This window comes from Castor canadensis, chromosome 7, assembly GCF_047511655.1.
Source record: "Castor canadensis chromosome 7, mCasCan1.hap1v2, whole genome shotgun sequence".
NCBI lineage: Eukaryota > Metazoa > Chordata > Mammalia > Rodentia > Castoridae > Castor > Castor canadensis.
This window is the reverse complement of record NC_133392.1, coordinates 27,499,159-27,521,670: the sequence shown is the minus strand read 5'-3', so window position 1 is coordinate 27,521,670 and position 22,512 is coordinate 27,499,159. Positions and strand designations below refer to the sequence as shown.

The 22,512-nt window shown below is 45.9% G+C and overlaps 1 protein-coding gene and 1 non-coding gene across 3 annotated transcripts; one reads left to right on the top strand and one right to left on the bottom strand.

The window, feature by feature from the left end:
* Positions 1-4,396: 4,396 nt before the first annotated feature.
* Hps6 (HPS6 biogenesis of lysosomal organelles complex 2 subunit 3) lies at positions 4,397-21,922 on the top strand. 2 transcript variants are annotated; one of them, XM_074078453.1, is made up of 2 exons: positions 4,397-6,891; positions 21,638-21,922. In XM_074078453.1, exons 1-2 carry the CDS (start codon positions 4,602-4,604, stop codon positions 21,787-21,789), a joined length of 2,442 nt encoding a protein of 813 aa, XP_073934554.1. In that variant the 5' UTR covers positions 4,397-4,601; the 3' UTR covers positions 21,790-21,922. The 2 variants fall into 2 exon arrangements, with proteins under 2 accessions (XP_073934554.1, XP_020026818.1); XM_020171229.2 differs by lacking the exon at positions 21,638-21,922 and having other exon boundaries at positions 4,398-11,727.
* A 63-nt stretch (positions 21,923-21,985) lies between these two features.
* LOC141425195 (U6 spliceosomal RNA) lies at positions 21,986-22,093 on the bottom strand. The gene has a single exon (XR_012450284.1). It is a non-coding gene; the product is annotated as a U6 spliceosomal RNA (small nuclear RNA).
* Positions 22,094-22,512: the final 419 nt, after the last annotated feature.

Genomic DNA, 22,512 nt, shown 5'->3' with positions numbered 1-22,512 from the left:
TCGTAGCTAGTCAGGAGGCAGAGATCAGGCGGATCGAGGTTCAAAGCCAGCCCTGGCAAATAGTTCCGCAAGACCCTATCTCGAAAAACCCTTCACAAAAAAAGGGCTAGTGGAGTGACTTAAGGTGCCGGCCCTGAGTTCAAGCCCAAGTACTAAAAAAAAAAGAAGACAGAAAGAAAAAAGAAAAATGGGGTGGAAGCCTAGCAAGCTCAAGGCTCTGTGTTCAAACTCCAATGCCACCAAAAAAAAGATTAGGAGTAGTGAAAAAAGAAGTCACAATTCTGAGATTATATTGTAACAAGTGATAGTTACAGAGATACAAATATACACAATTAAATGTTTTAAATATCAAACTGAATTATCAAGGGCAGTTTAGAAACGCTCAAGTTGTAAATGCTACGAAAATTCAGAGAATAGAAATTTTTTTGTCAATTTCCAAAAGCTTCCTGCAAAGGTGAAGATGGAGTCAAGTGTAAAAGGAGAGAAGAAAAGGGAAGGGAAGGGTATGAGGATGAAGCAACATAATATACTGCTAACACCTATGTCAGGGAAGTAAATTCAGTACAGATTAAGACTAGAATAAGTTTAGAAGGTTACATGGCCTCTGAAACATTGTGGAAATTAATCCTACTGGCTGTATGACTTGAGCTTCCTGAGCCTTAGTCGTCTCATGTTATATTGGTTTGGTTATCTAGCTCTTCTCTCTTCTCCTCTTAGTCTACAGGACTCTTTTTTGGGGTGTAGTCTAAATGGAACACCATGCCCTGGATAACCAGGGTAAGTGAATGCATTTGACCTGGACTTGGCCACTAGGTGCAGCCTCCAAAGGCTTTGGCTCGCGATCAAGAAATGTAAAGATGAGGAATGATGATTGCAATTTATTCCTAACAGGTACTGTTCCCCAGTGCAGCAACCAAGTCATGTAGCACCTGAGACCACTGTATCAGAGATAAATGGTTCCTGCTGAAAAACAGTTGTGCTTCCTATTTTCTTGGTATTTAGTGAGTGTCTTGGTTCCTGCTCATTGTCCAAGCCTATTTGTCCTTTATCCTGAAGATTCTGTAAGCTCCTTATGTTCTTCTAATCAACTGCATTTTTACTTAAGATAGCTAGCTGTGGTCTATTTCTGTAACTTAACCAAAAGGTTCCTAAGTAATAAGATACACATAAACATGTGTACATGCAAACTTACTTATTCCTTCACCAAATATCAACTGAGGTCTTTATTTGTGCCAGGCTCTACTCTAAAAATGAAGACAGGGTGCAAAGATTTAATAAAAAAAAAAAAAAAAGCTGGGCACCAGTGGATCACGGTTGTAATCCTAGCTATTTGGGAGACTGAGACTGGGAGGATCACAGTTCCAGGCAGGTCCAGGCAAATAGTTTTCAAGACCCTATCTCCAAATTAACCAGAGCAAAATGAACCAGAGGTGTGGTTCAAGCGGTAGAGCACCTGCTTTGCAAGGATGAAGCTCTGAGTTTAAATTCCAGTCCTGATACAAGTTAGCAATAAGGAAAACAACCTGCCATGGGACTCCCTTCTCTTAAGCAAACAGATATCCCCATGCTGAACTTTGTTTTTTTAACTATTCCCCCAACACCACCTTGAGCTATCTCTAGAGCAATACATCCCCTCTAAATTATAAATACCCTGGCAGTTGTAAGTATCTTTGCAAGATAGTGTCTAAAGGGGCAACTTTGAGCAGGGTTTGCCTGGTAAAAGAGAGGTCTGCCCCCAATTTGACCTCTCAGGCAGTCTTCTACTTAAGACCTTATGAATATCCATCAGTCACATCTCATATGTACAATAAAAGGCTGGACGTTAGCTTATGCTAATGTCCAGAACACCCCATGTTATGTGGTAAGGCTATGTTAATTAAACCTGCCAGCCACTCTAGCCTCTCCCTAAGGACTGCCCAGATTTTTCCAGCCTTACAACTTAAAAATCAGTCTTTAAACAGATCAATGCTTCCATGCCACCTGGCAGGAGCCTACAACTTTTTCTCTTGCGGTGGTTCCTTTTATTCTTTCTTCCCTTTTCTTTCAATAAAGTTTTGCTACTGCTTTGCAATTTGTGTCCCTGTCCAGATCTCTGTTCAGGGGACATAAGAACTTGAGATCTTCTGGACTAGTGTCTTTTTAGACCACTCAGCCCAGTAACAGTTCCACCAAAAACAAACAAAAATCTTATGACAACCTGAATCAACAGGAGGAGTAATCTGAGGCAGGAAAATGATGTTTAGGACATAATGAACTTAAACTGTCTATGAGACATCCAAACAGAAATTTCTAATAGACATTTAGAAACCTCTTATTTGTACTCAGCAGACATATATCTAGGCTGTTGATAAATACTTCAGATCCATTGGCTTGTAAATATTGCTTCAAGCCATGAGGAAATAGAAGATGGGCTAGGAAGAGTGAATGAGAGACAGAAAGATAGACAAAGAGAGAGACAGACCAAGATGTAATTGGAGCATGGGAGAAGGAGTGCCAATATTTAAGGATGGTGGAAGAAGATGAACCAATGCCAAGCAAAACATTGAAGATGGTACCATCTAAAAATAAAAGAAAACCCAGAAGAGAAAGAGGCAGTGGAAACCACAGGAGGGACTTTCAGTAAAGAGCTTATAAAATATCACAGAGGAAAAAAGGAAATAAAAATGTCCTTGAACCGGACACCAGTGGCTCATGTCTATAATCCTAGCTACTCAGGAGGCAGTGATCATGAGGATCAAGGTTTGAGACCAGCCTGAGTAAATAGTTCACAAGACTCTATCTCGAAAATACCCAACGTAGAAGGCTCGCTGAGTGGCTCAAGTAGTAGAGTGCCTGCCAAGCAAGAGTGAGGACCTTAGTTCAGACCCCAGTACTGCCAATAAATGAATAAATAAATAAATAAGTCCTTGAAGGCCTAGCAAAAGCTACCTCAGGGAACTACTGGTTTGAGGAGTGGATTGAAGGAGGAAAAGAGGAAGCAGCAAATATCAAGGATCTTTGCAAGCAACTTGACTGAGAAAAGAAAAAGGGAATGATACTGTTGGGTCTGGAGACTTAAAAGGCAGATGTGTGAGTATCCCATCTCATGGAGAGCACTATGATTCCTGCATCCTGAGAAGGAGGTGTAAACCCTTACCCAAACCCAGAGTTAAAACATCCATAAAACCCCCAGCCTTCACCTGAGCAGGGAGTCATCAGATTCCAGGCTGCTGCACTGCTGTAGCTGTAGCCTTTCCTTTCTCTCTAATAAATCTTACCTCGTATACCGGCCTTGTCTCACAAGTCAATCAGCTGCCTCATGAGCCAGTTCTCTGGCATGTGAAGGCAAGGACCCTTGACATGGGCCCACAACATTTCACACCTGCATGTAACAATAGGCGTGCAAATAGGGAGGTGAGGTGAAAGAATAAATTTCATCACAGATCAGATGTGGATGTGTCTATGCTGAGAGCAAGAGGACAAAACGAGGCAGATTAAAGAAAAAAATAGATGCAGGTTCTCCAGGGAGGTGGGGGAAGGACGAGGTGGGGCTCAAAAAGAGGGACTGGCTTTGAAGAAAGGAGGAATACAACTCACCTGAAAAGGCATTCAAGGGTGAATAGACCTTGCATGTAAATGTGTAGATGTGTGCTGGACCTAGTGGCCTGTACCTGTAATCCTGGCACTCAGGATACTGAAACAACATCCTGATCTCAAGTTTGAGGCCAGTCTGGGCTATACAGCAAGATCATGTCTCAAAAAAAAAAAAACAAAAAACAAAAAAAAAAAACCTAATAAATTACTAAAAACAAATTTGTAGGTGTTGGGGAGGTGACAAATAGACTCAACCTCTTCAAATACATTATTGTTGTTTTTCCTAACAAACAGGTTTGGGTGAGAAATTGTAAAATGGTTTGTTTGGAGCACTGACTCTGAAGCCAAATCTGAGTGAATCCCACCTCTTCAGCTTCTCCCTCAAATTACTTCAACTGTTTCCTTTCCCTTATCTGTAAAGCAGGGCTGCCCCATAGTGTGTACTAAGGAATTGTAAACTATCACTCTTATTTTCCACTAGATTTTCATCTTGAGGTTGAGGTTTTCAATTTTGTTCAGGGCTGTCAGAGCCTGGCAAAATGTAAATGCTCAAGAAAAGTTTCACTAATGAAAAAGTTGGGGTGAGAGCGAGGTTGGGGAGAAGGGCAGACTTGGGAAAGGGACGCTCTGAGTTCAGAGCCCAGCGGATCTGAGTTAGACTTTAAGTCACCGCTTCCCGGGGCCGGGACAACTGACCTACAGCTCTGCTGAGAAAGCGTCCCCGGGGCAAAGCTGTGGTGGCTGCTCGCCCTCGCCCCCGGTCCCGCCCTCGGTCCCGCCCCCGGTCCCGCGGTGGCTCCTCCTCCGGTGGGCGTGTCGCGCCGGCAGGGTGTACACTGGGATAACGCTTGAGCCAGCCCGGCCGGGCCGGGCGGAGTCAACATTCAGGCCGGGCCTGGGCCCACCTCGCTCACCCCGGACGGAAGTCTCAGCCCGGCTCTCGACTCCGGAGAACCGCTCACTGACCGAGAGCCGGGCCTCACCCACGGGGCGGCTGAGCCTAGGAGAGCTCCGGTGCGGGAGGCACCATGAAGCGTGCGGGTACTCTGCGCCTGCTTTCGGACCTGAGCAACTTCAGCGGCGCGGCCCAACTCCGAGAGTTGTTGGCCGGGGACCCAGCCGTCCGAGTCCGCTGCAGCCCGGATGGCCGCCACCTGCTGCTGTTGAGACGTCCAGGGGCGCCCAGCCAGCAGCTCCTGGTAGCTGTGCGTGGACCCGGCGCGGAACTGGAACGTGCCTGGCCCGAGGGCCACCCCTCACCACTAGACGCCTTCTTCCTGCCGTGGCCGGCGCGACCCGCGCTGATCCTGGTGTGGGAGAGTGGCCTAGCCGAAGTGTGGGGTGCCGGGATGAAGCCTGGCTGGCAGCTGCTTCAGAGCACCGAACTGTGTCGGGGTGGCGGAGCCCGCGTAGTAGCCGTGGCGGCGCCCCGAGGCCGCCTGGTATGGTGTGAGGAGCGTCAGTCCGGCACTGAGAACCCGTTAGGGCAACCTGCAACCGCTTTCAGCTACTGCGTGTGCGTCAGGACGTTAGAGGCAAGTGGAGAGCCTGGTACCAGCCTGGGCCGCACACACGTCCTGCTGCACCACTGCCCCCCTTTTGAAATGATGGCCTCCCACAAGGACCTCTTCCTGGTGCCCACTGCCACCACTTGGCCTGGTGTGGCCCACATTCTGCTCATCTGGAGCCCAAGCAAGGGCAAAGTGATAGTGGCTGCCCCATGTCTTGGCCTCTCCCATAGTAAAAGCCTGAATCCCAGACAAGGAGACACCTGGGACTTTCGAACCCTGCTCCGAAGTCTTCCTGGGTTGCTGTCCCCTAGGGAGCCATTGGCTATACATACCTGGGCCCCAACTCCTCAGGGCCTGCTGTTGCTTGACTTCAGAGGCACAGTGAGCCTAGTACAGTCCCATGGTGGTAACCGAGTGGTGGGCACTCTGCAAGAGGCACCTGCAGGCCTTGTGGGGTCTGCAGCCCTAGGAATATTTCAGGGCACTCTGGCCTGTGTGCTGGGCTCCACCTTGGAACTGCTGGACATGGGCAGTGGACAGCTGCTGGAGAGGAAGGTCCTAAGTACAGACCGAGTACATTTGCTGGAACCCCCACCTCCTGGCATGGACAAGGAAAAGCTGGAGACCCAAGGGGGTCTTTGTTTGCTTTCAGCCTTGGGTTTGTTCTGTGTAGGTTGGGAAGTCCCCCAGGGCCTTGAGCTGCCCTCAGCCAAGGATCTGGTGTTTGAGGAGGCCTGCAGTTACTACCAGCGGCGGAGTCTGCGGGGTGCCCAGCTCACTCCAGAGGAACTGAGACACAACAGCACATTCCAGGCACCTCAGACCTTGGCCTCTATCCTCCAGGGCCACTTGCCCCCATCTACCCTGTTGACTACACTGAGAGCTGAACTTCGGGATTACCGGAGTTTAGAGCAGCTCAAGGCCCAGCTGGTAGCTGGGGATGATGAGGAGGCTGGCTGGACTGAGCTGGCAGAGCATGAAGTGGCACGTCTACTGAGGACTGAGTTGACTGGAGACCAGCTGGCCCAGCTCAACACTGTTTTCCAAGCCCTTCCTACTGCAGCCTGGGGCGCCACTCTTCGAGCCCTACAGCTCCAGCCAGATGGGACTGGCAGACTGAGGTCTCAAGCTCCCCCTGATGTGTGGAAGAAGGTGCTAGGGGGTACAATAGCTGGAAAGGACCCCCCCAATGGGATACTGCCTCCTTTTGAACTCCTATGCCAATGCTTATGCCGGCTAGAACCTCGATGGCTGCCCCCCTTTGTGGAACTGGCACAGCAGCAGGGCGGGCCAGGCTGGGGGGCTGGAAGCCCAGGGCTGCCCCTCTATCGCCGAGCCCTGGCAGTTCTAGGTGAGGAGGGGAACAGGCCTGAGGCACTGGAGCTAGAGCTGCTCCTGGGCAGTGGGCGGCCCAAAGCTGTGTTGCAAGCTGTGGAGCAGCTGGTGCAAAAGGAGCAGTGGGAGCGGGCTTTGGAGGCTGGCCTGGCCCTAGGCCCCTCCAGCCCCTTGCTTCGAAGTGAAATCTTTAAACTGCTACTGGGTGAGTTTGCCCAGCACCGCCGCCTTGATGCTCACCTCCCTCTCCTTTGCCGCCTGTGCCCACCAGAAGTCGCTCCAGATGAGCTCCTGCTTCTACTGCAGTCACACCTCCCAGATGAGGTGGGACCCCCTGCCCCATTTCCTGAACCTGGAGCAGAGCCCCCTCTCACAGTGGGCTTGCTTAGAGCCCTGTTGGAGCAGACTGGGGCTCAAGGACGGCCCTCAGGCCCAGTTCTAAGCCCATATGAGGATATCCTATGGGACCCAGGTACTCCACCCCCCACCCCACCTCGGGAACCTATTGCTACCCTCAAGGCATCAGACCAACCAGACCTGGAGGCCTGGGCACCAGCTGGACAGGGTCTCTGTGTGACTAACACAGGAAATCGCTTATAGGACACAGTGATCAGGGAAAAATGTCTAGGAGTTGGAAGGGGACAAGGTGGAAACTGTGTGTGCAATACTCCTCTCTTCTGAAGCAATTTTAAGACATATGTGTAAATGTTAAATATATACGTTTGTTTTTGAACAGCTGAGGGTCTGAGTTGTGGGTTATACAAGGAGTGGGTGAATCTGGATCCACTGGCCAAAGCAACCACTTCCAATTAAGAAAATAACATCGAATCTTGTGCTATTTATAAAAAAAAAGAAACATTTATGAGCATTTCATATATTCTAGGCTGGTCTTTATATAATTTCTCATCTAATGCTTCTCATAATCCCACTGGGAAAGTACTAATGTTATCCCCCCATTTTCCAGGTGAAGGAAATAGAGGTCTAGAAAGACTTAAGTGTAAGGACTGGGGTGACCAAGTAAGTCAGCTAGAAAGTGGCAACCGTAACGTTTGAACAACCTCACCATACAGCCCAGTAGCTCCTGCCTGATTGGGCTTGGATGCACTCCTCATCCAAGCCCAATTGGCTCAATGCTGGCTACTCTAGCATCCTATAGCAGAGCTACATCTTCCTTTCCTCAGCCTCTTCTCCCAAGTAAGGTCTGTGATGGGCCCTGACCCCATGCCTGTTTCTCCCCAGGAATCCTGGAGCAGTCCCTGGTTTCAAGGAAGATTTGCCACAAACAGGCAAGCTGCCTGCAGGGCCCTCTGACTTAGCAGTAGGAGTCACTGGGAGCAGAGTTACTTGAAGGGCCACATGTTCTTACTGACTCCCTAAGCCAAGATTTCTGCTTGTCTGGTTTAGTCAACAAGACACCCTCTAGTTGGTGAAGTGGTAGAGTGTCTGCCTAGCAAGTGTGAGGCCCTGAGTTCAAACTCTAATACACCAGAAAAAAAAGACCACCTCCACCCGTAGAGGCCTTGATCTATGCCAACTTCTATTGGAGTGGCCCTTCTACCTAGTTCTGGCTTAGGATTGGACCCTAGATACTGCTACTCATCCTGGACCCTAACTACACCTTGTCTAAGGGGACCAGTGTAAGAATTGCCATTCAACCTTGTTCTCAACTACGATCTACAACTTGGATTGTAGGACTAGGGTCAGTTCTGCAACCTCTCAGAGGAAAGGAGTAGCTCTTCAGTCATGTCCTTGGTTGATGTTAGTTCCTCAGCCTTGTGGAGATCCCAAGGTGGCTCATCTGCATGACCAGGTATGGGATGGCTCCTTAGCCTCACAGAAGTCTTAGGACAACACTTTCTCATCCAAGGCTTGGATGACTCTAATCCTGGCCCTCAAGCCAGGCTGTCTACCAACATAAGGAATCAAGCTACTGGCAGTTAAGCTGCTGATAGTTCCTCCTCAGCTTCCACCTCAACTCCTTCCTGGTCTGGGAGGGGTTCCTCTTTCACTTAGTCTTGAAGCTGAGCCCATTATGTCGTCTCCTCAGTGGAAAGCTGAGGGTGGCCAACAGGAGAAAACTGCTTCCTATTCATGTTCCTACTGAATTGTGGATTCTCTTTATTTTATTTATTTATTTATTTATTTATTTATCTTGGCAGTACTGGGGTTTAAACTCAGGACCTTATACTTACTAGGCCGATCTACTGTTTGAGCCACTCTGCAGGTCCTTTGTAGATTCTTTTTTTAAATTGTGGTTTCTTTTCAGTCTGAGATTTGCCTTGGGCTTCCTCTGTGTCTAGAAAAGAAGGAATTCTACTCATTAGGCCCTGGGACCATAAGAAAGGTGGTAGGTAGGCCACATGCCTAGTAAGTGTGAGATTCTGAGTTCAAACCTCAGTACCAGCAAAAAAAAAAAAAAAATAGACTTTGGCTGGGCACGGTGGCTTATGTCTGTAATCCCTGTTACTCAGAAGAGGAAATAAGGAGGATCTCAATTCAAGGCCAGCCCAGAGGAAAAAAGTTGGCAAGACTCCCATCTCACTCACTAAGTTGGACAGTGCTGGCATTCATCTGTGATTCCAGCTACTAAGAGTCTGTAGGTAGGAGGATTGTGGTCTGAGGCTGACCCCAAGCAGAAATGTAAGACCCTACCTTAAAATATAACCAAAGCAAAAAAGGGGCTGGGGCATGGATCAATTAGTACAGTACCTGCCTAGCAAGCACTAGGCCCTGAGTTCAAACCCCAGTATCACTGAAAAAAAAAAAAAAAAAAAGTAGGTTAAGACTTCATTAGAGTTGTATGGAAGTGACAGGAAGTTTTCAGGGCCACCCATTAGTAGGGCCTGTACATGGAGACCACCAGCATGGCAGATGTGAGGAGAGCAAGTAGTCTTGAACATTAACTTTCACCTGCCTTTACCAGCTGGGTGTTTTACCCTTGCTCATCCCCCACTTCTAACATGGAGAGTCCAGCAAATCCCAAACTGCATCTCAAGACTTCGGAGAACATCTTAGGGAGGCAAATATCATGGTCTGACTGGGATTTGGTGAGTGTGTGAGACAGTTACTGAAGAGATGGCTTGGTGTGGCCTTCTCTTCCTGGCAGGTAGAAAACCCATGTCTGAAGTCTGATTAGTGGGAAGTCCCTGAGCAAGAAGTTAGAAACTGAATGGGAGATCCAGGAGCTGAGGTCCTTGACCTTGGGTACCTGAGAAAAGTGGGACAGTCTCAGGTTGAGGGTTTTGAATAGTGAACAAGGTTTCAGACCCGAGGTCCCTGGGCAAGAGGAGGTATGTCCACGTGGAGGTACTGCTCTGTAAACCTCAAGGAACACCAGAGATGAGGCACACTTTTGGGAGTACTCTTGCCCTCTGGCCTAGGGTCATCTTTGTCACCTACCCAGAAGCTCAGACCTCCTACCTCTTCTACCAGCCTGCAAGGGTCAGAGGTCAGAGGCACACCCCTTCTTCCACATGTGACCTGAAAGAAAATAGACAAAGAACCATTCTCCTTTCTTCCCATACCCTCACCCAGCCTTCAGCTTGGCCCTGGCCACCTGTCATTGAGATTGTAAAGTAGTTTTCTAACTGGTATCTCTGTCTCCTTAAATCTAATTTTGAAGCCAAGTGACGGTGGCTCATGCCTATAATCCTCGCTACTTAGGAGGCAGAGATCAGGAAAATGGTGGTTTAAAGCCAGTCCCAAGCAAATAGTTTGTGAGACCCTATCTGGAAAAAACACCAACACAAAAAAAAGGTGCTAGAGCACCTGCCTAGCAAGCCTGAGGCTCTGAGTTCAACTGAGGCCAAATCCCAGTACTGCCAAAAAAAAAAAAAAATCTAATTTTGATTACCCAGAGTTTACAACAAGCAAATCTAATCAAGTTCAGCACCTACTTCAATAATGAGAGGAAAACCAAACTCCTAACAGAAACATCCCTTCTTTCCAGTCTGCTCTCAGCTTTTCTTCTTTGATGTGATTACCTAGTTATTTGTTTGTCTCCCTAATTAGCACACAAGTTCCTTGAGGGCACAGCCCATAGTTATTTATATTTTCATAACCTCAGCATGTATCACAATGCCAGGCTTATACTAGGTTCAGTTATTAGTGAGGATATAGGATCTGACTGGTCCCCATGGCCTGGGCAGGAAGAAGAGATCTCTAGGCTTTAGAGATTTTTTCTGGCTCTCTTCCTGTTTTCCTATCGGCTACACTGACTGGTTGATGTAGATGAAATTGATGGAAAAAAAAAGGCAAGTGAGTCTGATGGAAGAACTGGGCCCTCTGGGGCAATAGTAGGGACAAAGAGGCCCCTGAGTCAGGACCATCTTGGGAGTTGTGGGGAGGACATAACTAGGGGATCCCAGATCCCCAACTCAGGAAAGGAGGAGTGGAGAAGCTTCAGTCAGTGAGGATCCAGAAGGATGGGCATCAGGGGCTCGTAGAAGTTGTGAATTATAGTCAGAGTACTAAAAAATTGATCCCTACATCAAATCTGGCCACTAAGGAACCTGTGTTTAAGAAATGTTCTATATTATATACAGATGCACCAGAATTTGGTTCACTCTAACCTCAGTAGTCAGGTAAAGAGAGGGAAACTGGAGGGTGGGGGCAGCTGTATAATCCCAGCTCCCCAGGGAGCCACCCCAGGCTAGAATGTTTGTCACACTGCTGAGAAGGCATGTGGAGGGAGGCCCAAGGCCCCCACTTAGCCTCTTCTTAGGCACAGGTTCCCCCTGGTGGTTACTCTTGTCACTGCCAGCTCCACCCATTACTCTCAAACATGCACACACTTGCAGATTTCTCACTTTAAGACCTGAGAAAACCTCTAGAGGTAGTAAATCAAGGTTCTCTGAGGGTAAGAGAGGAGGAGGTCAGGAAGTCAGGAAAGAATTCAGGGAGCAGAATCATGGAGAGAGGAAAGAGTTCCTGGAATTGTACTAGGACAGTGTCACCCAGAAGAAAGGGAGGCTGAGCTGCCAGGATTCTTCTCTTTAGGACTGGAACTGGGAAAGAAACTGAAAGTCACATTTTCTATGAATTTGAAATATAAGAATGCCAGACCTTATTAAAAAATCAATAAAGTAGCTGGACACCGATGGCTCACACCTATAATCCTAGCTACTCAGGAGGCAGAAATCAGGAGGATCTTGATTTGAACCCAGCCCAAGCACATAGTTTGAGAGACCCTATCTCAAAAAACCCTTCACACAAAAAGGGCTGGTAGAGTGGCTCAAGGTGTAGGCCCTGAGTTCAAGCCCCAGCACCACAAAAAAAAAAAAAAAGAAAGCAATAGTCTCACTTTACTTTATACACAAAATGTGAAACAGAGGTAAATCTCTTAAATAAAAAACTTTTTGAGGGCTGGGGATGTAGGTCAATGATAGAACACTTAAACAGCACTACTAAAGTCCTGGGTTTAATTTCCAACACCATTTTAAAAAGTAAAAGAAAAAAAGACTTTGAGAATCACAATTTCAAGCCTAATGGGCCATGCGAGCTGCAAACTGTGCTCACACTATTTTTGCATGGGTCTCCACTTCTGTTGGGAAACAAAAATTCAGGTGGGGAAAAAGGCTGAATCAGGCTGTGAAGTGAGAATGGAGTGAGCAGGGTAACTCACCAGCTGCAGAGAGAAGTCTTAAACTGATTTTGACTCTAATTCCCCAAGAGAAGGCAAGGACAGGGCCTGGTTCCAAAGGTCTCTACACAGGAGCAACACAGGACAGGAGCAAGAACAAGAACAAAGACACAGAATAAGAGATGACTAAGAAGGCAGAGCTGGAGCAGATGCAGAGGAGAAAGAAAGGTAGGAATGGGGAGGAGAGCCCAGAAGGGAGAAACAGGGAAATGTCCTTGCTCTGGAAAGCAGAGCCGAAGCTCTCAGGTTAGAATACTGGGAGGAAGAGGCAGAGAGAGAGAGGGTCCCTGGAGGATTCTCATCAGAATTATGCCAACACATGGAGCCAAAGAGATCAGCTGGGCTAGATGAGATCTCCCAGCAGTTTTCATTATCCGGGGAATACAGGGAAAGGGAAGGAGCTATGAAGGGCTAAGGAAGCAGAGTGAGGTGCTGACTCTGAGAGAGAAAAAACCCAATTCATCTTGGGCCTCCCAGTGCCTCTAGGGCCTCCTAGATGTTCTGGTGGCACAGACTTCTTATCTTTCATAGGTTTCAAGTTCTCAGACTTTGGCAGTCATTCAGATTCCAAGGTGATATATAGTCTTCTGAAAGTCTTTTTTTTTTTTTTTCTTTTTCTGGTGTTGGAGTTTGAACTCAGGGCCTACACCTTGAGCCACTCCACTAGCCCTTTTTTGTGATGTGTTTTTTTGATATAGGGTCTCTTGAACTATTTGCCTGGGCTGGTTTTGAAACGAAATCTTTCTGATCTCTGTCTCCTGAGTAGTTAGGATTATAGGTGTGAGCCACTGGTGCCTGGCTGTGAATAGTTTTTTGGAAGCTGAGTTCCAAGAGGTCATGTAGGTGGGGACAGCTCAGAAACCATCAAGAAAACAAAAGGGGAACAGATCTCAGTCAGTCCCAAGTCTGCCCTACCCGTCTCAGCTCTGTTCCCCAGCTTCAATTCCCTACTACCAACCAATCATCTCTTCCTTCCTCATATCTGTCACTCACTGGTGCCCAAGGTAATGGATTCTAAGTTTGTTCCCTTAAAAATCTTTCCTTAAGGGGTTGAGGAAATCTATAGATGAAAAGCCAACTGGGTGATGCTCAGATGTAGCCATGTCACAAACAAGGAAGGACATGGACAGTTATGCTGGCTCATGTCTTCAAGCCAGGGCTAATAGAAAAGAAAAAGCTAGGCATGAATAGGACATCAGTGTCCTCAAATTGTTGAATAGAGAATAGTGGTCTCTATTCTGCCCATACTGACCTTTCTCAATTTAAAGACTCATGAGGACCAGACTGGGAATCAAGGTCTTCCTCTTCATTTTCCATGTGGTGCTAGGGATCAAACCAAGGGATAAAAGAGCTTTTGTTTTTCAGACAAAGTCTCTCTATGTAGCCCAGGGTGACCTCAACTTTCCTTGTTGTCTAGGTGGACTCAAACTTGAGATTCTCCTGCCTCAACCTCATGAGTGCTGGGATTATAGGCATATACCATCCCACCTGTCTAAAGGGGCTTCTTAAAGTAGGGATGGAGACTGGCTGTGGTGGCTCAAGTCTGTAATCCAAGAACAGACAGCAGGAGAAAAAAAGTTCCAGGCCATCTCAGACAAAAAGTTTACAAGATTTCCATCTCGAGCAATGGCTGAGTGTAGCTATGAAGAGAAGCACAGATCGCAAGATCATTGTTCAGGCCCACCTAGACATAAAGTGAGACCCTACATAAAAAGGGTTGTAGGCAAAAGGTCTTCAGTTCAACTTCAAGCTCCACCAAAAAAAAAAAAAGTAGGAGTAGATTACAACTGGGCACAGTGGATCATGTCTGTGATCCTGGCTACTCAGAGGCATAGATAGAAGGATCAAGGTCTAAGGCCTACCCCGGGCAAAAACTTGAGCCCCTGTCTGAAAAATAACTAAAGCAAAAAGGATTAGAGTTGCAGCTCAAATGTTAGAACACCTGCCTAGCAAGCATGAGGCCCTGAGTTCAAACCTCAGTATCTTGCCAAAAAAAAAAAGTTAAGATTTCTCCTCTAAAACTCAGGACTGATTCTTCAAGAATGAGGTAGGTTTCCACCATCAAACTAGAAGCTCCATGATGGGGATGCAGCTCAGTGGTAGAGTGAATGCTTAGCATACACAAGGCCATCAGTTTGATCCCCAGTACCAAAATTAATTAATATCAATAGGAAGCTTTTTTTTTTTTTTTTGTGGTACTGGGGCTTGAACTTAGGTCCTATACCTTGAGCCACTCCACCAGCCCTTTTTGTGTTAGGTATTTTCAAGATAGGGTCTTGCAAACCATTTGCCCTGGCTGGCTTCAAACTGAGATCCTCCTGATCTCTCTTTCCTGAGCAGCTAAGATTATAGGTGTGCCAGGAAAGAGGAAGCTTCTTATTGCAGGTTGAGTTATTACTTCCAAAAGATATATCCAGTCAGAACCTTGGACTGTGATCTTACTTGGAATACATGCCCTTGCAGATGTAATTAAGGCAAGGATCTCAAGAAGAGATCTTCCTGATCTCTTTCTGATTAAGGTGAGCACTAAATCCAATAATGAATAGCCTTATAAGACTGAAAAGGAGAAAACAGACACAGAAGAGAGAGGCAGAAATTAGTGATGAGCCTACAATCTCAGGCCCACAATAATTTTTTTTTTTATATAGAGGGATTTAATTGGAACAGGTAAATGTAAACAATAGGCAGAGTAGTAGGTGGGGGACAGAGATAGGGTAGATCTGATGCTGGTGTTGGCCCAGGTCCCTGCTTTGCAGCTGGCGGCTAATGCATAGGCAGCCCTGGCTCTTGCGGCACCACTGGAGCCTGTGAAGGAACTGGAACTGGATCTGCCCAAAGCTATGCAGTTGGTTTCTGAGCTATCACTGGAGCTGGCCCAACAGCCACCAAGAATTGTTGACAGCTATTAGAAACTAGGAAAGAGTCATGTAATGGATTCTCTCTCAGAATCCAGCGTTCTCAGAATAAGCAAACATTGCTGACTTCTGGTTTTGGACTTCTGGTCTTCAAAACTGTGAAAGAATGAATTTCTGTTGTAAAGCACCAAACGTGTAAAAATTTGTTATGTCAGTCCTAGGAAACTAATACACTGCACAAGAGTGAGGAGTTCCTTCTCATCAGACTACAGTTCCCTAAAGATGGGTTATATATCTTGGGTAAAGGCTGTCTTTTCTGGGCTAGGCTCAGGATGACAGTAAAGGGGTGAGGGACTCCTAAGAGGCCTCTTGCCAGATTCAGGCTAAGGTTGAGCGCTAGGCAGTGAACTTGAACTTGATGACAGTACTCCCTGTATTTGCCCAGAGTTGTCTGGATATTGCTGCTGCCCAGGACCTAAAGCTCTTGATTCAAACTGTTCCCTATCTCTAGTGAGTTGAGGGGCAAGGTCCCATATGCTCTGTAAAACCTTCTTTGAAGCCTTAGTAGTTAAGAGAGGAGTCAAGAATGATAAACAAAGACAGGTGTGGTGGTACATGCTTATAATCTCAGCACTAGGGAGGCAGGGGCAGGAGGATCTTGAGTTTAAGGCAAGCCTGGGCTATATAGTGAGATCCTGACTCAAACAAAAAAGAATAATAAACAAAGCCTAGATTCTGACGTCGAGAATGGAAAGAGGACCTGGTTTCAATCCCAGGGAAACAGTGTTCTAGGCCAAGCCAGTGGCACAATCCCAGAGACTCCTTGGATAACTTACACCTTCCTCCCTCCCGCATACACACTGAAAAAAAGAGTGTTTCATACCTCAGAGCACCTTCCTGTCAGTCATCATCTGATCCTACCCTCTGAAACCCACACAGCAAAGAGTTATCATGACCATATTACAGATGGGAAAACTAAGGTGCAAACAGGAAAATTGGCTCCTTGGCTAGACTAGAAGGGATATAGGATTGACAGCTTTAGGTCAGCACCCTTCTTCCCTACTGCCCCAGTGAACCCCTCTTAGGTCCAGGATAGTACTCCTAGACAGGATAGTACTCCCAGACAGGACTGTATTACCCTAGCTGAATTTTATTTTGTATTTATTTATTTTTTTCTTTTTCTGGTGGTACTGGTATTTGAACTCAGGGCCTCACGCTTGATAGGCAGATGCTCCACCACTTGAGCCACTCCACCAGCCCTGTTTTGTATAATGCATTTTTGAGATAGGGTCTCAACTATTTGCCCTGGCTGGCTTTGAACCTCGATCCTCCTAATCTCGGCCTCCTGAGTAGCTAGAATTACAAGAGTGAGCCACAGTGTGTGGTATAGCCACAGGATTTTAACTTTGAACTTGAGGAAGGCAAGGCCAAAGGGCTAAGAGTATAGGAATTTATAAAGCAAAGAAGGCATATGTAAAAATGACATCATTCTGTTCTAAAAGTAGTATTCCTGGAGACTCACTGAATAAGAATTCTTGTTTAATTTTATTTTTTGGGAGGGGTGCTAGGGATTGAATCCAGGGCCTCATGCAAGTTAAGTATGTGCTCTACCACTGAGCTATATCTCAAAGCCCCAAAATTCATAAAATTGTAATCTCATCTTCACCACCTATTGGTTGTGTAACCTTGGGTATTTTTCTTAACCTCAGAGGTTTATTTCCTCAGCCATAAAAAAGGAGGGATAGCTGGGCACCAGTGACTCACATCTGTAATCCTAGCTACCCAGGAAGCAGAGATCAGGACGATTGTGTTTTGAGGGCAGCCCGGGCAAACAATTCTGGAGACCCTATCTCAAAAAAACCAACACACCTAAAAGGGCTTGGCTGGGTGCTGGTGGCTCACATCTGTAATCCTAGCTACTCAGGAGGCAGAGATCAGGAGGACTGAAGTTCGAAGCAAATAGTTCTAGAGACCCTATCTCAAAAATAACACAAAAAGGGCTGGTGGAGTGGCTCAAGTCGGAGAACATCTGTCTAGCATGTATGAGATGCTCAGTTCAAATTACAGTAGCAACAACAAAAAAAGACATAAGCTGGGCATGGCGGTATACACCTGTAATCCCAATACTTGGGAAACTGAGGCAGGAGGACTGAAAGTTCAAGGGGCAGTTGAGACTACATAGCAATACCCTGCCTCAAAAAAAACAAAACGACAACAAAAATCACAAAAGAAACAAAAACAAAACAACAAAAAAAGGAAAGACAATAGTATCTATCTTACAAGACAGTTTTTTTTTTTCAGCATTGGGGCTTGAACTCATGGCTCCACACTTGCTAGCAGCTGCTATTACCACTCAAGCCACTCCACCAGTCCTTTCTTGTGATGGTTTTTTTCCAGATAGGATCTCCTGAACTACTTGTTTAGAGCTGGCTTCAAACTGTGATCCTCCTAAACTCTGCCTCCTGAGTAGCTAGGATTTTACAGACATGAGCCATGAGCCACTGGCGTCCATCAACAAGACAGTTTTGAGGATAAAAAACAATACTGTGTAGAAAATTACTTGTAAGCTATAATTTTTTTTTTTTGTCTTTTTTCTTTTGGTCCTGGGATTGAACCCAGGGCCCTGAGTATGCTAGGCAAGCCCTCTACCACTGAGCTACATCCCAGCCCATAAGCTATACATTTTTTACATACTACTTGGCGGGTATCAATAGTTAGAAACTTTAGGGTTCTCTAAAGTCAGTTCTTGAACTGTGTCTTAAACAGGAAGAAACAGGCTTAAAGGTGGAATGACTATGGAAAGTCCACCAAAGGACAACAGAGATGATGTTAAGGCATAGATAAAAAGCTGAATATTGTCAAAATTTTTTAAATCGTCTACTTAAAATAGAGTGGACTTCTCAGTAAGTCCAACTCAGTTTTTCCTCCATTATTTGGACAAATGGCTGTTTCAATGTTTGAACACTAGGTTCAGAAGTTGATTTGCTTTTAGGACCCATTTGTGTGAATAAAATGCTTGAATCAGTAAACTCTCAATCAGTAAACTCAGTGTCCTTGAGATGCTCCCTCACCCCTGCAGGCTGTTTAGAATGGAATTTCTGATTGCTGAGTGCACATAGTGTACTGGCCCTAAGTTAAATGTGCCGACAATGCAGCTCTATTGTGGTTGAAGCAAAATACAAATCTAATAGCTGTGCCTCCTTCCCAAGCACTGGTTCTTCCAGTCAGAGGGTACTGACTGTTTCCATATGGGTCTTAAACTGGTTTTTACTGGGCCTGATTGGGATTGCCCACCCCAGCCACTCCTCAAACCCATTCTGGTAGAATTGTTTCCAGGTCCTCCCCTTCCACACCCTCCAATACTGAACCTTTTTTTTTTCTTTTGGTGGTACTGGAGTTTGAATTCAGGGCTTCATGCTTGCTAGGCGGGCACTCTTACTGCTTGAGCCACTCCACCAGTTCAGTACTGAACTCTTGATGATTACTAACACCCAATCACTTCACACAGGATCCTAGTATGGGCTTTTTTTGGAGGTACTGGAGTTTGAACTCAGGATGTCATGCTTGCTTGATCACTTGAGTCACTCAGCCAACCCTTTTTTTTGTGTGCATTAGGTATTTTTGTTTGTTTTTGGTTCTAGGGTTTGAACTCAGTGTTTGCTAGGCAGGTACTCTATCACTTCAGCCACTTGTGTGTTGGGTATTTTTGAGATAGGGTCTCACTTTTTGCCTGAGCTGGCCTCAAACCAGGATCTTGCAGATCTCTGCCTCCTGAGCAGATAGGATTACAGGTACAAGCTGGCCCCAGCATGAGCTTTTGATGTCTGTGAGGGACAATCCACATGCTGATCCCAAAGTCTGGAGGAGATAAAATGACAATTGACCACTAGAGAGCTTCACCCTCCCAGCCCCACTGCAGGCTATTTCTACCTTACTCAGCAGGTTGGATTGGATTTTTCTGATGGGCTCCCATCCATAGATAATGTATAAGAGGAGTAAGGGAAAGTCTGAGGGAAGGTTTCCTGCCCAGAAATGATCCCGAGGGAGAAGGGACAGAGAAATGAGATTGGGTAAACCCCAGTCTCATGTTTGTGATTGTGATGATGCTTGGAATCAAGACACTACCATGGGTGTGGCCCCAGGTGATCTGGCAGGGTGGGATTCTTAAGTTGATTAAGAACTGGGACTCACAGAGAAATTCCTAGGGTTGGAGGGACAGTTAAATCCTCTCTGTGCCTAGAATAGATTTAAAGAAAGAGTGAAGGCTGTACATGTTGTTCTTGAGGGAAGAGCTGCTGTAGGAAGTGGTCTAGACAGCTTCTCATTGCTTATGACATGTTCCAGCCCTTGGAGAGACTAGCTGGGGGTGGGAAGCTTAAGGTCATCAGACTGAAGAGAAAGGTAGAGTCAGGAAAGAAGAATGGAGTAGGAGACAGGTAGAGGTGTAAAAGGAGGGGATGGAGAGGTCACAGATGAGAGGAAAATGGAAGAGGGGTCAGGACCAGAGTTAGGAAGAGGCAAAGTGTGGGCAGGGGTTGGTTGAAGGAGTTGATGGTAATGAAAGGGGACAGTTCTAGAAAAGGTAGGCCAAAGATAGTTCAAGTGGGGAGCAAGTTGCACAAGGTATGGAGGGGTCCCAGGATATGGTGGGATCTGTCTAAGGAAACCAGAGGTGGCTCCTGAGGGATCAGAGATGGGGAGTGGGCACTGGGTAGGGTAAAGGCAACATACAAGAGACAGATGGGCTGGCATTGGTGGCTCATGCCTGTAATCCTAGCTACTTCATAGGCAGAGATTAGGAGAATCGTGGTGGTTCAAAGCCAGCACGGGCAAATAGTTCAAAAGACCCTATCTTGAAAATATCTTACACAAAAAAGGGCTAGTGGAGTGGCTTAAATGGTAGAGTGCCTGCCTAGCAAGCATGAGCTCCTGAGTTCAAACTCCAGTGCCACCAAAAACAAAAAAAGAAGATGGGATAGTCATGGCCAACAGGAGGAAGCAGGTGGGCAGATGGTGCTTGGAACTAGACTGATGGAACAAATAGCACCCAAAGAACCCACGTGGTGGCAGTTGAACAAGTTAAGACTGGACAGACTCACCAGACATGCTATGTAGCCAGCCTCATATTTCAATACCCTGGAGTGGGGCAAAGGGAATGTGGTGTTAGACTTCAGGTAAAGTTGGGTAGCTCCTCATATGTCCTACCTCTTGTATGTGCACGAGAGGGAAAGCAACTGGAGGCCAGACCCACAAACTTCTTATAGATAATCCATTGCTATCCTTATTTTTTTATACTATCAGCAAGTCTAGGGAAGAGGGAAGGCAGGATGAACTAATTAGCATCTACTGGGCAGAGTGGACAACTCCTCCCATTCCCCTGCCTCACATCAGTCAGAAAGCATCCTGATAAATTGAAATGGGACAGGAGAACTTTGATCAGGGTTCCTGGGTCTCTCTGCTTTACTGCTAGCCTGGTCTACTTAATTTGCAATTTTTTGCAAGTTAGATTCTTTTTTTTTTTTTCTTTTTTTGGAGGTAGTGGGGTTTGAACCCAGAGCCTCACACTTGTTAGACAAGAGATCTACCACTTGAGCCACTCCCCAGCCCTGCAAGTTAGTTTCTAACCCTACCTTATTCCCCAACTCCAATCCTCCCACACAACCCACCACAGGGTCCCATTCATTCCCACTCTTGTAGATTTCAACTCATCTGCTGGGACTTCCTCATGGATGGATGGCTGGGGGAAGGAGGCAGAGGAACTATTTTTGGTCTGACAAGTGACTAGGGACAGAGAAGTCCTAGCTTCTGATCTCATAAGGCTGCTGGATATATCACAATAGCTTGGGTGGTGTGGGGGGAAGAAGACTGGGATTTAAACTCAGGGTTTTGTGCTTCCAAAGCAGACACTCTATTGCTTGAGTCACAAACACCTCCAGTCCATTTTGCTCTGGTTATTTTGGAGATGGAGTCTCGAGAACTATTTGACTATCTGAGCTGGACTTAAACCTTGATCCTCCTGATCTCTGCCTCCTGAGTGTGAAGATTACAGGCATGAGCAACCAGAGTCCAGCCACAATAGCTAATTTTTACTGAAAGTTTATTCTGTGTCACTTTTTAAACTAACCCTATAAGATAAATGCTGTTATTATTCCCTATCATTAATGTTATTATTAGAGTTGAAGAAAGAGCTCAAAGAGGTTAATTTGCTCTTTTAGCCACCTACAGTAGTTGGGCCAGGATTCAAAACAGGGATGACTATTGAAGGAGCCCATACTCTGAATCACTGTGCTATGATTTCTCAGGAATACCCATTCAAGTTCATGTACTAAGGTCCTCACAGTTTCTTCAAACATCAGCATTGCTTTCTACCCTGCCCAACCACTTCCCACCCATAATTCAGTGACAACCATACTGCATCTAGTCTCTTCCTTCCCTCCCTAGTCTACCATAAATGCTCTAATTCAGGTCTTGTTACCTCTCAAAAGGATTCTTTCTCTTATTGTTAGTATTTGTTGTTTTGAGGAAATCTGAAACATGACAAGGAGGATAAACATCTACCTAGAGTCGAGTATCTTTTTTTTTTGACAGTGCTGGGGTTTGAACTCAGGGCCTTGCACTTCTAGGCAGAGAGTCTACCATTTGAGTCACATTCCCAGCCCTCAGCCCTTCTCAATTCTTTTAACCTCTTGGTAAGACTTTTCTGTCTTTCTCTCTCTCAATAGTGTTCTTTGTTTGTTTGTGGTGCGGGGATGGAACCCAGGACCTTACGCATGCCGGGCAAGTACTCTACCATTCATGCCTAACACAGATGAGTCTTAATCTAAATGACATTATGCTGACAGAGATCAAACACAAAAAGCCATGTATCGCATAGTTCCATTTCTTTATTTTCTTTTTTTAAAATATAGAATGCCAAAGGCAGCCCAGGCAAATAGTTCATGAAACCCAACCTTGAAAAACTCATCACAAAAAAAGGGCTGGTGGAGTGGCTCAAGGTGCAGGCCCTGAGTTTAAACACGAGTACCCCCAGCCCAAAATAAATAAATAAATAAACAAATAAATAAATAAATAAAAGCATGGAATGCTTCATGAACTTGCATGTCATTCTTGTGTAGGGGGCCATGCTACTTTTTTCTGTATTATTCCAATTTTAGTATATGTGCTGCCTAAGCAAGCACTTTTTTTTTTCAGTACTGGAACTTGAACTCAGAGCCTCGCACTTGCTAGGTAGGCACTCTACCACTTGAGCCACTCTGCCAGCCCATTTTTGTAATGGGTATTTTTGAGATAGGGTCTCATAAACTATTTACCTGTGTTGGCTTAAAAAACGTTGATCCTTCTGATCTCTGCCTCCTAAGCAGCTAAGATTACAGATATGAGCCACTGGCACCTGGCTCTGATTCCATTTCTATGAAATGTCTATAACAGGCAAACCCATAGAGACATAAAGAAGATTAGTGGCTACCTAGGGCTGAAAGAGCAGGTGACTGCTAATGAATAAAAGTTTTAGGGATGATGAAAATGTTTTAAAATCAATTGTGGTGATGGTTGTATGACATGATGAAGCCACTGAATTGGATTCCTTAAATGTATATTT

Excerpts from the sequence above, each read along its gene's own strand:
- Hps6 (XM_074078453.1), top strand. The coding sequence starts at position 4,602 with ATGAAGCGTGCGGGTACTCTGCGCCTGCTTTCGGACCTGAGCAACTTC. Across the intron at positions 6,892-21,637 it reads GGATATCCTATGGGACCCAG|TGTTCTTTGTTTGTTTGTGG; the intron begins GTACTCCACCCC and ends CTCTCTCAATAG.